General features: G+C 46.8%; 2 protein-coding genes across 5 annotated transcripts; both read right to left on the bottom strand.

The window, feature by feature from the left end:
• Positions 1-610: 610 nt before the first annotated feature.
• LOC136963094 (amyloid beta precursor protein binding family B member 1-like) lies at positions 611-10,112 on the bottom strand. Of its 3 annotated transcripts, none has more exons than XM_067257103.1 (14): positions 9,662-10,112; positions 8,351-9,025; positions 7,863-8,068; positions 7,329-7,388; positions 7,133-7,209; positions 6,979-7,039; positions 6,717-6,863; positions 6,485-6,612; positions 5,653-5,767; positions 5,275-5,359; positions 5,059-5,154; positions 3,958-4,073; positions 3,593-3,769; positions 611-3,289 (listed from the first exon to the last, which is right to left on the bottom strand). In XM_067257103.1, exons 2-14 carry the CDS (start codon positions 8,895-8,897, stop codon positions 3,134-3,136), a joined length of 1,971 nt encoding a protein of 656 aa, XP_067113204.1. In that variant the 5' UTR covers positions 8,898-9,025; positions 9,662-10,112; the 3' UTR covers positions 611-3,133. The 3 variants fall into 3 exon arrangements, with proteins under 3 accessions (XP_067113204.1, XP_067113202.1, XP_067113201.1); XM_067257101.1 differs by having other exon boundaries at positions 5,074-5,154; positions 8,351-9,101; XM_067257100.1 differs by having other exon boundaries at positions 8,351-9,101.
• A 158-nt stretch (positions 10,113-10,270) lies between these two features.
• LOC136963455 (tyrosine kinase receptor Cad96Ca-like) lies at positions 10,271-13,445 on the bottom strand. 2 transcript variants are annotated; one of them, XM_067257597.1, is made up of 10 exons: positions 13,355-13,445; positions 13,029-13,245; positions 12,799-12,937; positions 12,565-12,663; positions 12,069-12,229; positions 11,747-11,884; positions 11,479-11,590; positions 11,280-11,379; positions 10,580-10,679; positions 10,271-10,461 (listed from the first exon to the last, which is right to left on the bottom strand). In XM_067257597.1, exons 5-10 carry the CDS (start codon positions 12,210-12,212, stop codon positions 10,405-10,407), a joined length of 651 nt encoding a protein of 216 aa, XP_067113698.1. In that variant the 5' UTR covers positions 12,213-12,229; positions 12,565-12,663; positions 12,799-12,937; positions 13,029-13,245; positions 13,355-13,445; the 3' UTR covers positions 10,271-10,404. The 2 variants fall into 2 exon arrangements, with proteins under 2 accessions (XP_067113698.1, XP_067113699.1); XM_067257598.1 differs by lacking the exons at positions 12,799-12,937; positions 13,029-13,245; positions 13,355-13,445 and having other exon boundaries at positions 12,565-12,739.
• Positions 13,446-13,591: the final 146 nt, after the last annotated feature.

The raw sequence follows: 13,591 nt of genomic DNA on the forward strand, positions 1-13,591 counted from the left end.
GATGTTAATCCACTGTGTCAACTGCAGCGCAGCATATTTACATGTGATTATATTTTCCCCTTACTGGGTGGAGAAAAAAAAAACGGAATCCGAGCGACAAAGGGATAAAACGTCGAAATAGACCTTGTTTTTATTGACAGGTCCTCATGAATATTCAGGAGGGTGGGATCATCCTCTCAGAGGAGAGACAGTGCCAAGCTGAGAGCAGGATCTGCTTGTGTCTGTCTGCTGAACAGAGGAACTAATGCTGCTGGTAGAGCAAACATGTCCAAGTCATTAAATTATGGAGAGAGTAAACCATCTGCTCTTGCCCCTTTGGGAAGCGAACAGCTATTAACAAGACCCAGGGTGGAAGCTGATAACACAGGCCTTCATCCAACTGCTTGCTGCCAGCCAGAATGCTTTTTGGGAGCATTTTTGGGGGAGTTTTTCCTTGTCTTCCTTGAGGGTTTAGGTTGGTTGAGGGGCAGTTCTATGGGCGTGTGTGAAGCCCTCTGTGACATGCTTGCGTGTAAAAAGGGCTATACAAATAAATTTGATTTGAATGCAAACTGCGAATCTTGGACATCCCTATGTAATACAGAATCAACAAAGAAAAAAACTATCAGGTTAAAAGGTTTTTTAATTTTACAACGTGACAGGTGATATACCTATATATATATATACACATACCATCTGATTCATCTTAAATCTTAAATAAGGATAAAAAAACAAAAGTCTTTCTTGCACTCTAGCGATCAGTTGATATCCAATCATAGTGTGATACGACTTTGAACAGACCAGTGTCGTTTGCTAAATAAGGCTTAATAAATATCTCACACAGGAGAATAATCAGTAACACTGTGTGCAACATTCATCAGATAAAAGATCATGTTGCTTGAGATTCACACAGTTAGAATATATTTCCTTGGCTTTTCTGGGTATCACACCATGGGAGAAGCTGTACGTTGGGGTCACTATCTGGCCCTGAAGGTACACGCAGAGAGATCATTTATTGACGTTTCATATTATATCATACTACAGTGAACTTTTACAACCTCTATCTCCCTTTCAAGAAAATGTAGGCCTTGTTTCCCAGACATGGATTAAGCCTGCTCTTAGGCTAAAAATACTTCTCAATGGAAATCTTCATTGAATTTCTCTCTTACTTTAGGACCAGGATGAATCCATGTCTGGGAATCGGGGCCGTCAGATTGAGAGGAGACAGTGTTGTGACACCCACGGCCTGACTGGAAGGGTGAGGGCTGGCCAACAGATCTCATGTCAGGTTACATCTGCAGTACTGTGCAAAAGCCTTAGGCACAAACACACATTTTGAAAAAGAAATAATGAAATTAAAAGACTTAATGAAATGAAAATTCTCTCAACGCTGTCCTTTCATACTGAAGAACAAATACGGAACACACATCAAAAATATTGACGACGATAATCATGTAAAAGTAAAAAATAAATCTTAGGTGCCCGAGGCTTTTACACAGTACTGTACGTCAACAATCACAACAATCAAGCATAGTGATCAAGCAACACGCAACCAGGATGAGTTAGGGACCACACATCTTAAGTGACATGGCACCAATTGTAATTGTATTTTAGTGTCACACTTAACGGAAAACACTAATGAGTTAGCTAAACATAACACAATGAAATTCTACAAAACAAAGAGTAACAAAGTTTAACAACGTGTTTTGTAAGTAGTGTATGTATTTATTAGTGTATGTAACATACATGTAGTGTATGTAAGTGTGTAATGTTAGTAGTACTGTAGTGTCAAAACTAAAGATGGCAGGCATAGCTTCTATTGCCAAGAGACACTGTCGTCACGTGTCCTGGTGAGATAAGTGTAACAGAAACTACAGCTATGGAAGACGCCCTCTACAGAAACACTTAAGACCAGACAAAAGGTGGAACACAAATAAAAAAAGAGAAATTACAAAACAAAAGGTTTTCTATATTGCATTTCCAGTAACTCCACAAACTGGCTGTCAAGAAAAACAAAAAAACGTAACATACAAAATCTGACAGACAATTTGTGTAAAACATATGTACGAAAATAAAAAATATGAATAATGAAGACCGATATGAAAACAGAATTACACACAAAACTGCTGGACTTGGAGGCGTTGACACAAGACACAGGAACAGCATTGACATTTAAAACGGTTTCCTCCGCCTCCTCACAGTGAGGGGGTACTGTGACGCCGGTACGCAAATAGACACGTTCTTCTTCTGATCTAGAAAGCCTCCGTGAAGGCTTAGCTGCTCTCTACAGTAAACTCAGCCTCTCTCTCGGTCAGAAAGATTCTCTACATTGGCGAGATGCACTTGTTTCACTGCAATTTGCTAAACAAATTCAAACAAAGTCGAAGACCTCGTTGGTTCCTCAGCTCCAAACAAACTGTATCAGTATACAAACTAAGTCCCAAAACATTCTCATTTTCATTCCTGACAGTGCTACATTAGTGTGTTCTTTCAGCTCTGATATTTAGATATTTAAAATTTTGTTTACAGACTACTTTTGATATTTGGCTTTTTTCCATTCCTTGCTGTTCCTTTCTAACTTTTTCCAAACCAAAGAACCAAAGTTAATCAGATGACGTCAACATTCACAATTCAATTGCACCTTTTTCCATTTCAATCTTTACAAACAGATCAGTCACTAGATCAGTCAAACAGCAGACATCTTGGTTTGTGAGCAGCACTCTCTTCCTTGAAGTGTAATAAAACCTTTCTAACGAAAGAAAAACCCTTCACTGCTGCCTCCCGTCACGACCATGTGCTGCTTGGGCCCAACAACACGTCACTTCAACAACAAAAAGAAAATAATAAAAAGAAAAACAGGAAACTAAAGGTGAAATGGGTTCCCAAGTGAACGGAGATGGCAGATCTCGTCCAATCAGGCAGTGGCATTAGGAAGTCAGAACAGGAAGCAGCAGTGGCCAGTTGGTGGCAGTTGGTCGTCATCTCCATAGCAACCACCCCTGCCCACAGCTCTGCCAGCCAACCAGGAAAGACTGGAGGGGAGGGGGGGGGGGGGGTCTGAGAGGGGTGTGGAGAGAGACAGCAGGACTGTCACAGAGGAGCTGATTGGCTGGCTGGCGGTGGTCAGGGCGTCCGATTGGCTGGCTGGCGGCAGTCAGGGCGTCTGGGCCCCGGACCTCTTGAAGCTGCCCAGGAGGTTCTGGACTCCCTTCTTCATGCTGGAGCCCACGCGGCGGGCCACAGAGTCAGCCTGGGGCCCCGGCAGGCAGGAGCTGGGCGGCCGGGCATCTAGAACCTTCTGGTAGCGCAGCTGTCAGTCAACACACACACACACACACACACCATCAATACACAGGGAAGTTCATGGGTGAGTTTGGATATAAGGGCTAAGTTAGGGTTGGTGTTAGTTGGGGGTCAGATGGCTGAGCGGTTAGGGAGTCGGGCTAGTAATCTGAAGGTTATCGGTAAGGTTACAAATGCAAAATGACGTTGTGTCCTTGGGCAAGGCACTTCACCCTACTTGCCTCGGGGGGAATGTCCCTGTACTTCCTGTAAGTCTCTCTGGATAAGAACGTCTGCTAAATGTAAATGTGTGGTGTCCCTGGTGCCTCACCATGCAGGCGGCCTGTACAGCCTCACTCAGGCTAGCAGCGTTGGGCTCGCACCAGAACATGTGACACACAAAGTCTCCGGGGCCGTCGGCCATGATGAAGGCGAAGGTGTGGACGTCCTTCCCCACGCCCATGAAGGACAGGAAACGCACGCGGCACTCCGACATCACTTCCTGCGTCTGTGGAGACAAGAGAGACACACACACACACACCTTCCATGGTGACCCGGGTTCTTTGGTGACCTTTTGATGCTGGATGGCTGGCTGGAGGGGAGAGAGAGAGACAGAGAGAGAGAGACAGAGAGAGAGAGACATAGACAGAGAGTGAGAGAGAGAGTAAGAGAGAGACAGACAGAGACTGGGCCCACCTCGGCAGCGATGATAGTCAGGGTGGCGGAGGCCACGTTAACGGTCACAGACGGCCACTCGTCCTTCAACTTGGAGTTCAACGCGGTTTCCAGGGCAACGTTCACTAGGTCCATCCCTGGAACAGGCAGGGAGAAGAGACAAATGATGACCGGTAGGGATGAGGAACCAGTTTCAGCTGTCACTCAAGATTAATGATTATCAACACTTGGAGGGAGGGAGGGAGGGAGGGCAGAGGATGGTGTAAGTACAGGACCTGAAACCTTAAAGATCCTGTAAAGCAAATTCCATGATTTGCTTCTCAGTACATTATATACGTGTGAAAATGAGTTCCTGAAAGCATGTGCAAAGCTCTAAAACTTTGTCGCACTGTGGAGTTAAACCATTTAACAGTTTCTCTTCCGTTTTCAGCTCAGGTTTTGTATAGGTGGAGCCAAAACCCGACTGATCTACATCACAGCGACCTATCTACATTGCATTCTGTTACTCAGCTGCTACGATGCAAAGACAAAGTAATTAACACATAAAACACTCAGACTGCAGTTAGCTCTGTTCTGATATCTGCAATTGATTTAGCTAGTGTTGCTGTTGTTGCTAAATTCAATAAATTCGAACGGGCGGAGACTCAGCTCCTTCAGGCGACACGCTCCCCCAGTCTCAAGCAGAGAAGACTGCTGATTTTCTCACAGTTTCAAAGCTTAATTTAACATACTTGCCTGTGGGTTTCTTTCATTCGAATTTGGATGGGTAGTAAACAACACATTCTTCTGTGGTGTGGTGAACTTAAACCTCATTTTCAATTCCACTTTACAGGATATTTAACTGAAACCACAGCCAACTATAAAAAGATATGTTGGTTTTGGTTCTGACAGGAAGGGCCACCTTTCAAGGCTTTCATAAGCTTTGAAAGTACAGGGTTGATAATCTGAGACAACCAGAGCAGTCTAAGGGTGCATTTTCCTGATCCGAGTTGGACAGACACCATGCAAACACACCAAGTCATCTATAGACCCCATCAAATCACACGACCACTGCCCAACACAGGACTACAAACTGTCCCCACTGCAGCTAATAAAGAGAAGAAAAAAAAGAGCATTCCTTACCAAAGCCTTCCTTACCTGCAGGTTTGGCCACAGGAACGTTACCCAGGTAACACACCTGGAAACGCTGGACCAGCTCGTTTTTTGGTGCTGGGAATTCTGTGGTTTAGAGGAGAGATGAGGAAGGGAGGAGATGAGATTGAGGAGGAAAGACTAGTTTGGGTTTTCGATGCAGGAGCTTGGGGGTTCAGGATGAGCTCACAGGTCACTGGTTCTTACCCTGGAAAGGACTGTCAGCTAATCTGGAAGGGTCCATGTTGAGTTTGCTCACAGACGTCTTAGAAGTCTTCCTCTGGGCCATGATCTGAAGAGGACGGCAAACAAGAACACATTCAGGATGAGCTGTGTGGGTTGAATCAGCCCCTCTCAACCCTGGTCCTCGTGCCCCCCTGCCCTGTTCTAGATGTTTCCACGAAGAATATCTGTGGCCTAATGTAAATAATTGAACTCCGAATTAAGGCTTTCTGTTCTTACCTTGGAGCAGATGTCGTGCATACTGGTGGCTATGTTCTTACCTTGGAGCAGATGTCGTGCATACTGGTGGCTATGTTCTTACCTTGGAGCAGATGTCGTGCATACTGGTGGCTATGTTCTTACCTTGGAGCAGATGTCGTGCATACTGGTGGCTATGTTCTTAGCCGGGGTGTCACACCGGAACACATGACACTTCAGCACATGGCTCAGTTTGTCTCTGGCCACGTACGCAAAGTCCCTGGAAGAAACACAGACCAGAACTGATGTCAGTACAGCAGTACACACACTCTCTCTCACACTCTCTCACTCTCTCTCACTCTCTCTCACTCTCTCTCACTCTCTCTCACTCTCTCACTCTCTCACTCTCTCACTCTCTCACTCTCTCTCACTCTCTCACTCTCTTTCACTCTCTCACTCTCTCACTCTCTCACTCTCTCACTCTGACAATGAGACATGCCACGGATGGCCTCTGGGGATGAAAACAAGGTCGACGGTTCTACGGTCACAAAAACGTTGGGGAGCTTTTGAGTGTTAGTGGTCATTATCTGACGTGGGTGAATGTATCTACTGACACTACAAGGGGAGACAGTGGACAGGCCGCAGCAGAGGGGAGTGGCCTGTACAGACAGGGGGCGTGGCCTGTACAGACAGGGGGCGTGGACTGCCAGTGAGACTACCAGCACTAGAATCACTACACATCATGGGGCCATGGGATGAGAGATGATGGGTGTGTCAATCATACACTACCTGTCCCTGATAGGCCGAGGGCAGCGGGTCGGAGAGAAAGCAAATCAAGCATGACAAATCAATCAATCAACTCAAAACCAACAAACAAGGGAAACAGAGCAGGACTTTTAAGGAATAACTAATAACCTGTTTGTTTTTAGTCTGCGTTGTGAACGTTTCAAGAGATGCACAAGCAAAGCTGATTTGGCTAATCTGCCTAGATACTGACCTGCCATTGTCCCTCCCCACGCCCCACACTCGAATGCTGACGATAGGCTGAGAGTGCAGCACAGTCTGGCCCAGAGGGTCAATCAAATTCAGCGTCTCATTCTCGAGAACCAGGAGCATGTCTTTGCCCTGTGGGGGAGAAGAAACACCCCATCAAACATCCCCTCAGTCCAGCCATCATACAGCACAGCGCCCCCTGGAGGGCTGGCTGACCCCAGACTCCCCCCCCTCACCTCTCCCCAGATCCCGGCTGTGTCATGCAGGTTGTGCTTGTGGTAGGACAGCTGGCGGATGCAGTTGTTCACGGCGACGCTGCTCTTTCCTGGGGCCATCTCCTCCTCGGATATCTCCACCCAGCCCAGGGAGCGCACCGCAAACACCTGATGGGGGGGGGGGGGGGGGGGGGGGGGGGGGGAGATAGAGAGAGACATGGTGAGATGCGTATGGAGGTAACAAGGTCAAACTATAAAAACCCCCACATGCATGAGTACTTACCTTGGTGTCTGGGTCGTTGATGAGAGAATCCAGCTTCTCTCTGCCTTCAGACTGGGAGCAGCTGGGGGCAACAGTGAAGACACAGGATGAAACATCTAAACAGACCAAGACTACCTGGTGAGACCTCACCTAGAGAGACGTCCTCTCATCCCACCTGAGGTTGATGGAGGCGTAGCGCAGAGTGGCTCCTTCAAACTCCTTCAGGCTCTGGTCAGAGTTCACATCTTCCTCCTGGTATAAAGGACATTGAAGCCAATTAGTGAAGCTAGGAGTAAATGTCAACTGTAAATGTGAGATTACAAGTGGAAGTGGAGTCTGAAGTGTAGCTGGCTTTGGTGGCGCTCACTCACCTTCCATAAGTCCTCATCGTTGAACTTGTTCGGGCGGGGAGACACCCCACTCCATGTCAACTAAAAACAGACAGGTCAGTTAGGGACAGAAACAGTGTACAATGTTTATATATGTACAATGACTCTAGAGCGTCTGTGGGCATCAGAATGGGGAGACGGTGACTGAAACAACACTGGCTAAGTTAGTTAATCGTAAAAAATCATCACGTTGACCATCTTAATTGTCAAACGAAGTTCCCACAGGAGTTTGGGTTCCTTCAGGGAGGAACTCCCCTCCCGGCCTCCCCTCCCGGCCTCCCCTCCAGGGCTCCCCTCCCAGCCTCCCCTCCCAGCCTCTCCTCCAGGCCTCCCCTCCAGGGCTCCCCTCCCAGCCTCCCCTCCCAGCCTCCCCTCCAGGCCTCTCCTCCAGGCCTCCCCTCCAGGCCTCCCCTCCCGGCCTCCCCTCCAGGGCTCCCCTCCAGGGCTCCCCTCCAGGGCTCCCCTTCAGGCCTCTCCTCCAGGCCTCCCCTCCCATCCTCTCCTCCTGGCCCTCACCTGTGGCTCCTCGCTGGGGGAGACGGCGGGAGACGTGCTGGAGGGTCTCTCCTGGGGCTCCCCCTCCTCTGCGGGGGACGGGGGCTCCCACTGGGTGGTGCCTGTGGGGATGTGCCAGTAGTAGGTCCCCGAGGTGTCCCTCACCCTCATCCAGCCCGCTGGAAGGTCCGCATCCGTCTCAAACGCACTGCGGTCCCAGTACGACTCTACGACAGGCAGCGACACAGACAGTCATACAGGGAAAACATGAAAGATCATCATATAAAGCCGATTTGTTTTTTCAAATCAGGTGATGGCAGGAGGAGAAACAGGGAGAGGTGAAGGCATGCAGCAAAGGGCCGGATCCTAACCCTGGGCGGTGCGATAAGGCCTCAGTATGCACACTTATCAGATGACCTATCGGGCTGCCCAACGTCAGACGTGTTTTGAGTTCAACTAGAAAAGGTTCAGGGCTGACAGCGTAGCCTGGCTGCTCTAGCCTCTCCTACCTGGGTCAGCATCAGGACTGCTGTTGGCCGTGCTGCCTTGGGACAGCGACATGCAGCTGGAGTCTTCGTCGCTGGGGACTCCGTTTCGCCCCCCCTGAGACGTCGGGCACGAGGTCCGTCCGTCCGCACTCTCCTCTCTCCTGGACTCACTGCTGCTCTGAGCCTCTGACGAGTCTGTGTCTCTCTCCCCACCAGGCAGGAGCAGAGACTCCTCCCCCTCCTCCTCCTCCTCCTCCTGAGGAGCAGTGGAGGTGTCGATCAGAAGAGCCTCACTGACCTCAGAGCACAGAGACCGAAGGGTCTTCAAGGTACTCTTGTCCTCCTGAAACTCCACGTCCTGAGAATTCTGGTTGGGGTTGTCATCGGGACTCCCGTTGTGGTTGCGGTTATGGTCCTGTTGCCTCTCCGCCACCTTTCGCAGTTGATTCTGACCTTCTTTGACCCACTTGGCGTTGCTTCCAGTTTCGCTCTGCCCCTGTTCGTTCTCGTGGTTCCGAACCCGTTCCTCCTCGCGACGGCTCAACTCGCCGTCGTCCATGTCCACCATCGTGCCGTTCAACAGGTCCAAAGGTGTGGATGTGGCATAATTATGGCGCTTTTTAGAGGACGTGGTTGTGCCTTTGCCATTTTTACACAGGTCAGCGTCAAGAAGAGCGCTATGTGGGGACCGGAGATCTAAGGTTAAAGTTGAGGACACGCAAGTGTTTTCATTAACCAGGTCAGACGTTTTCTCCAAAGACATGGCAGTGATCTGTGAGATGAGACAATTAAAGTCATTGTTGGTAGCTAACTAAGTCTATCTCGCTGGTGCTAAACGTTACCAGACGGCGTTACACCTCAAGCCGCATCTCCACGTTAGGTAGGTAGATTACTGACAAAGATATCGTCAAGTAGGTAGCTAAATATTCCAACTAACGACCTACCCAGTAGTATCTGGTTAGCCTGATGTTTCTAATCCCCATATCTTGCTTTCAATCTTAGAGTACGACACCAGTTGCTAGGTACCTAGCGACTGTTAAACTAGTATTAGCTAGACAGCACTACTGTAGCTATATTATTAGTCAACTAGCAGCTTATTACTGGTAAAACTATCTAGATACTACAATGGTAGATGAGAGCCTTTCGCCAAGCCTAGCTAATACATTTTAACTTAGTACTTATGTAGCTGGCACAACTGGCAGAAACAAGTTAGCTTTCTAGCTAGCTCACGTTAGCCAGCTAGCCAAGCTAGGCTAGCGCCGACACTGCAACTCCCTAAATACGCTTAATCACGAACTGCACTTTCCATAACGTAAGGACACATTAACTCACCTTTAAAATGTTAGTAACTCTTTATTTGCCTTGCAGGCTTTGCGTCGATGGCTAAATATATACATGTAAACGTATGCAACATTGAAGACGCCTTGAACCAAATGATAGTTTGTGGGCGCAGCAGGAGAACAGACGTCATGGTGTATAAGTCAGACCGGAAGTCTCACCAGCAGCGATGGGTATGGAAGCAAAAAAAGTGCAAGTTTTGAATTTTAAAAGGCGTTGAATACTTTATATTGAAATTTAAACACCATCGAATTTGTTGGTTCTGAATTCACCAAATCATCCTCAAGTTCTTTTGGCTAGAATTTTCCCCCCTCAAATGTTTTGGGCTAGAACTTTTACGGCTCAAATTTTTTTGGGCCCAATTTTTTTCGCCTAAATATTTTTGGCCTAGAATGTTTTGGGGATCTGAATTTCCCCATTCCAATTTCAGCAGCCTGAATTTTATTCAATTAGAATTTTTGAAGCTTGAACAAATGGGTCTACAGCAGCAGAGACTGCATGAGACTTTTTTACTCAATAATTATGGGGTAAAATTAAGTTCAGCAATGTAATCGTTCCCCATTAAGTAATCAATAACTAAACAAACGGTGTCCATGACAGATTTATTTAGGAAATAAAATAGATATTATAAAAAATAAATATATTAGTGAAAGCATTTGCAAGTGTGCACTTAAGGTAATCTACTGTAGCCTATCAGTACATTTTCCTTAAATAAGTGCAAGCTTGGACAAAAACATTCACCGATCACCCCTCACAAAAAAGGCCTGGTCAATGCTTTCCAGTTTCACATAATCCTGAAAGTGGGAAAAGAAAACGTGTTAAAAATCCATCTCAATCATTCTACCAGATTCACTTAGAGTACGGAAAGGGTTAATTAAAGGTAACTTCTTGCACAAACGGAGACACACTAACATGATCATCTTCCAGAATGTTCTCCAGGACCCTGACGATGTCTTTAAAAGAGGGCCTAAGACTGAAGGGATCCAGCCAGCAAGATCTCATCAATTGGCATCTGTATGGACGGAATCATCCAGAAGCAAAAAACAAACGTCATTAGAACAGCTCTCTCTTTCACCAACCGTCTCTGGAGGAGGGGATCCCTCACTGAATTGCTCCTCCCAAGGTTTCTTCAATTTTTTCTCATCTAGTGATTTTTTCTGGGAGTTTTTCCTTGTCTTCCTTAAGGGTGGTTGAGGGGCAGTTCTATGGGCGTATGTGAAGCCCTCTGTGACAGTGCTTATAAAAAGGGCTGTACGAATAAAGCTTGATTTGACAACAGTTGAAACAATTTAGCATAGGCCAGCGGTCTCCAATCCTGCTCCTGGAGAGCTCCCTGCCAGTTGGTGTATGCTCCAACCATACTAATTTGACCGGATTCAAAACGAGTTGCCTAATCAACCAGCTCATTATTAGAATGTCCCTGTACTTACTGTAAGTCGCTCTGGATAAGAGCGTCTGCTAAATGACTAAATGTAAATGTAGAATCAGGTGTGCTGGATTAGCATCGGACTGAAAACCTACAGGCAGGTAGGCCTCCAGGAACAGGGTTAGAGACCTCTGGCGTAGGCTGTTCATGAGTGGGACGCGGAGGTTGGTGAGCAGGGACACTCACATTTCTGGCCTGCAAGACTCTGGATCTATGTTCCTGTATCCTGAGCAGACGTTACGTATCACTTCATCAGGAGTGGCCATATCTGGATACGGCAAGGTACCTAATTCAGACACACAGATTAAAAATATATCATAGAATCCAGCATCACAGTACATTTCACATCGAACGGATGTGGTAATACTCTTTGTTTTGACCGTACCAAAAGTTTCCATCTCCCACAGAAGAATTCCATAGGACCAGACATCTCCTTTGAAGCTGTAGGTTTTGTGTTGGAAGAACTCAGGAGGATACCAGCGTAGAGGTACTTTGTTCTGTGAATACAAAACAGAGCGACTGGGGTCAAAGAAAGTGCTCTTTCTGTGCTTTCATTCATGGCGAAAACCACAGCAACGCAACTTTGTCGTAGTAAGCGCACCGTAGATGGCATCTCTTGGGGATTTCTGCTCGACCCTCACAGTTCTCCTCACCTTGTCGACGCCTTTTCGAATCCCACGACGGCTCCTCATGTAGGTGAGGTCTCTGGCCAGGCCAAACTCTGTCAGTTTCACCTCTGAGGGGAAACTGTTGACCATGATGTTCCTCAGGGCCAGGTCACAGTGGATAACCTGGTGAGCACAGATGCAAATGTGTTTGTTTCGTTGTCTTTCATCCAAAGCGACATACAGTAGGTCAGGAGAGGAGAAGGAGGAGAGGCCAGGAGAAAACAACCTGGACGACAGCCATGAACTGAATCAGCTGCATTCTGACTGTTCGTGGGATGTTACGATGTCGATTCTGTTTTGACTGTACCCGTTTGGAGCTCAGGTGAAGCATGGCATGGGCGATGTGATACGCTACTGTGGTCAGGAGGGTCTGCAGGTTACTCTCTCTCTTCAGCCGCTCCTTGTTGACTTGGAGGAAGCTGCGCAAGGTTCCACAGTTCACTGACTCCATGATCAATGTGTATGGAGCTAGAGGAAAACAAGAAAAACATACACAAAGTAAACATCTAACATGCAGATATAAAACATCTACTGTACAGATTTCAAACATCTGCCTTCCACCTTCCTTCCTTGCAAGGCCGTAGTCATGATATACATGGACATCCCCCCCCCCCAATATTCAAATCTGGTCAAAATGTCCCCCCCAATATATTGACATCAAAATACAAATATAAATGTGATACAGGCAAACACGCACGTTGTCCGAAATGATAATTAGAAATGTTAATTTGTCCCCCCAATGTTGAATCCAAGGCTACGGCCTTCCTTGTGTCATCTGAGAGCATGATAGAAGTGGCTCATACTGTCAGTGATATTCCAGTCCAACAGTTGAAGCAGGTTCTTGTGTGTTCCCAACGTCCTCAAGATCTTCACCTCTCTCTAGATCTTCTTCTTTGGTACAGCTATCAAAATAATAATAATTTAAAAAAAAAACACATTCACAGTGCATGGCAGATGGCTGAGTTTATTCTGAACAAACGTGACTTATTGTTACCGATACTTATACGTGTCAGAAACATTCATGATATTTGCCTTACCTTCCTTTATTAATTTGCAGGTTACGTTAGTGTATCCCTTACACGTACTATGTAACATTTTGGCCTTATAGTACACTCCCTCTCTGCCCGCTTTGAGGAGCACCTGCATGCACAGTTCATGCTTATTGAAGAAAGAACCCTGGAACAGGATCACACAATTAAGTCTACATGCGAGATCACGCAGCGTTGACGCGATGAACAGTGACAAAAGAGCGTCGCTGTAGATTTACCTGTACGGTGACAGTTGCTGCGTTCGTCCTACTCGCGGCTGAGCGTCCGGGGCGTCCATGCAGGCTGTCAGTTGAGATGGGATCCTGGGAGTCACGTGCGACTAATGCAGATAACGGGTGTAGAAAGGGGGACACTGGAGGTGTGGACGGTGGACGTCTGGTCAATAGATTCTCGGTGCCATGCAGCTCTCGTATTGTGTAAGTCAAAGTGCGGTACCTTGCCAGGGAACAGTATCTCAGAACTGTATTGTATTTGATTATATTTAACATAATCTTATACCGGCTTTTATAAATGTTACGTGATAGAGATAACATTTTACACTTACTTTCTTGCCCATGTAACAGCCAGTAAAAATATCAAGAGCACACTAATCACTGAGATAGCAATTAACATTTTCAGGATGGCACCATCTGCTAAAAAAAACAACAAACAAACAAAAAACAAACAAAAAAGCGTTTTCCATCATACTGCTATATCACACGTTACAGCACAGTAGCAATGTTGGCCTGCTGTGGGCTCCACATGAATCACAGGTTTTAGTATAGGTAACATAAAACAGTAT

The sequence above is a fragment of the Osmerus mordax genome, chromosome 19 (assembly GCF_038355195.1).
Source record: "Osmerus mordax isolate fOsmMor3 chromosome 19, fOsmMor3.pri, whole genome shotgun sequence".
In the NCBI taxonomy this organism is placed as follows: domain Eukaryota; kingdom Metazoa; phylum Chordata; class Actinopteri; order Osmeriformes; family Osmeridae; genus Osmerus; species Osmerus mordax.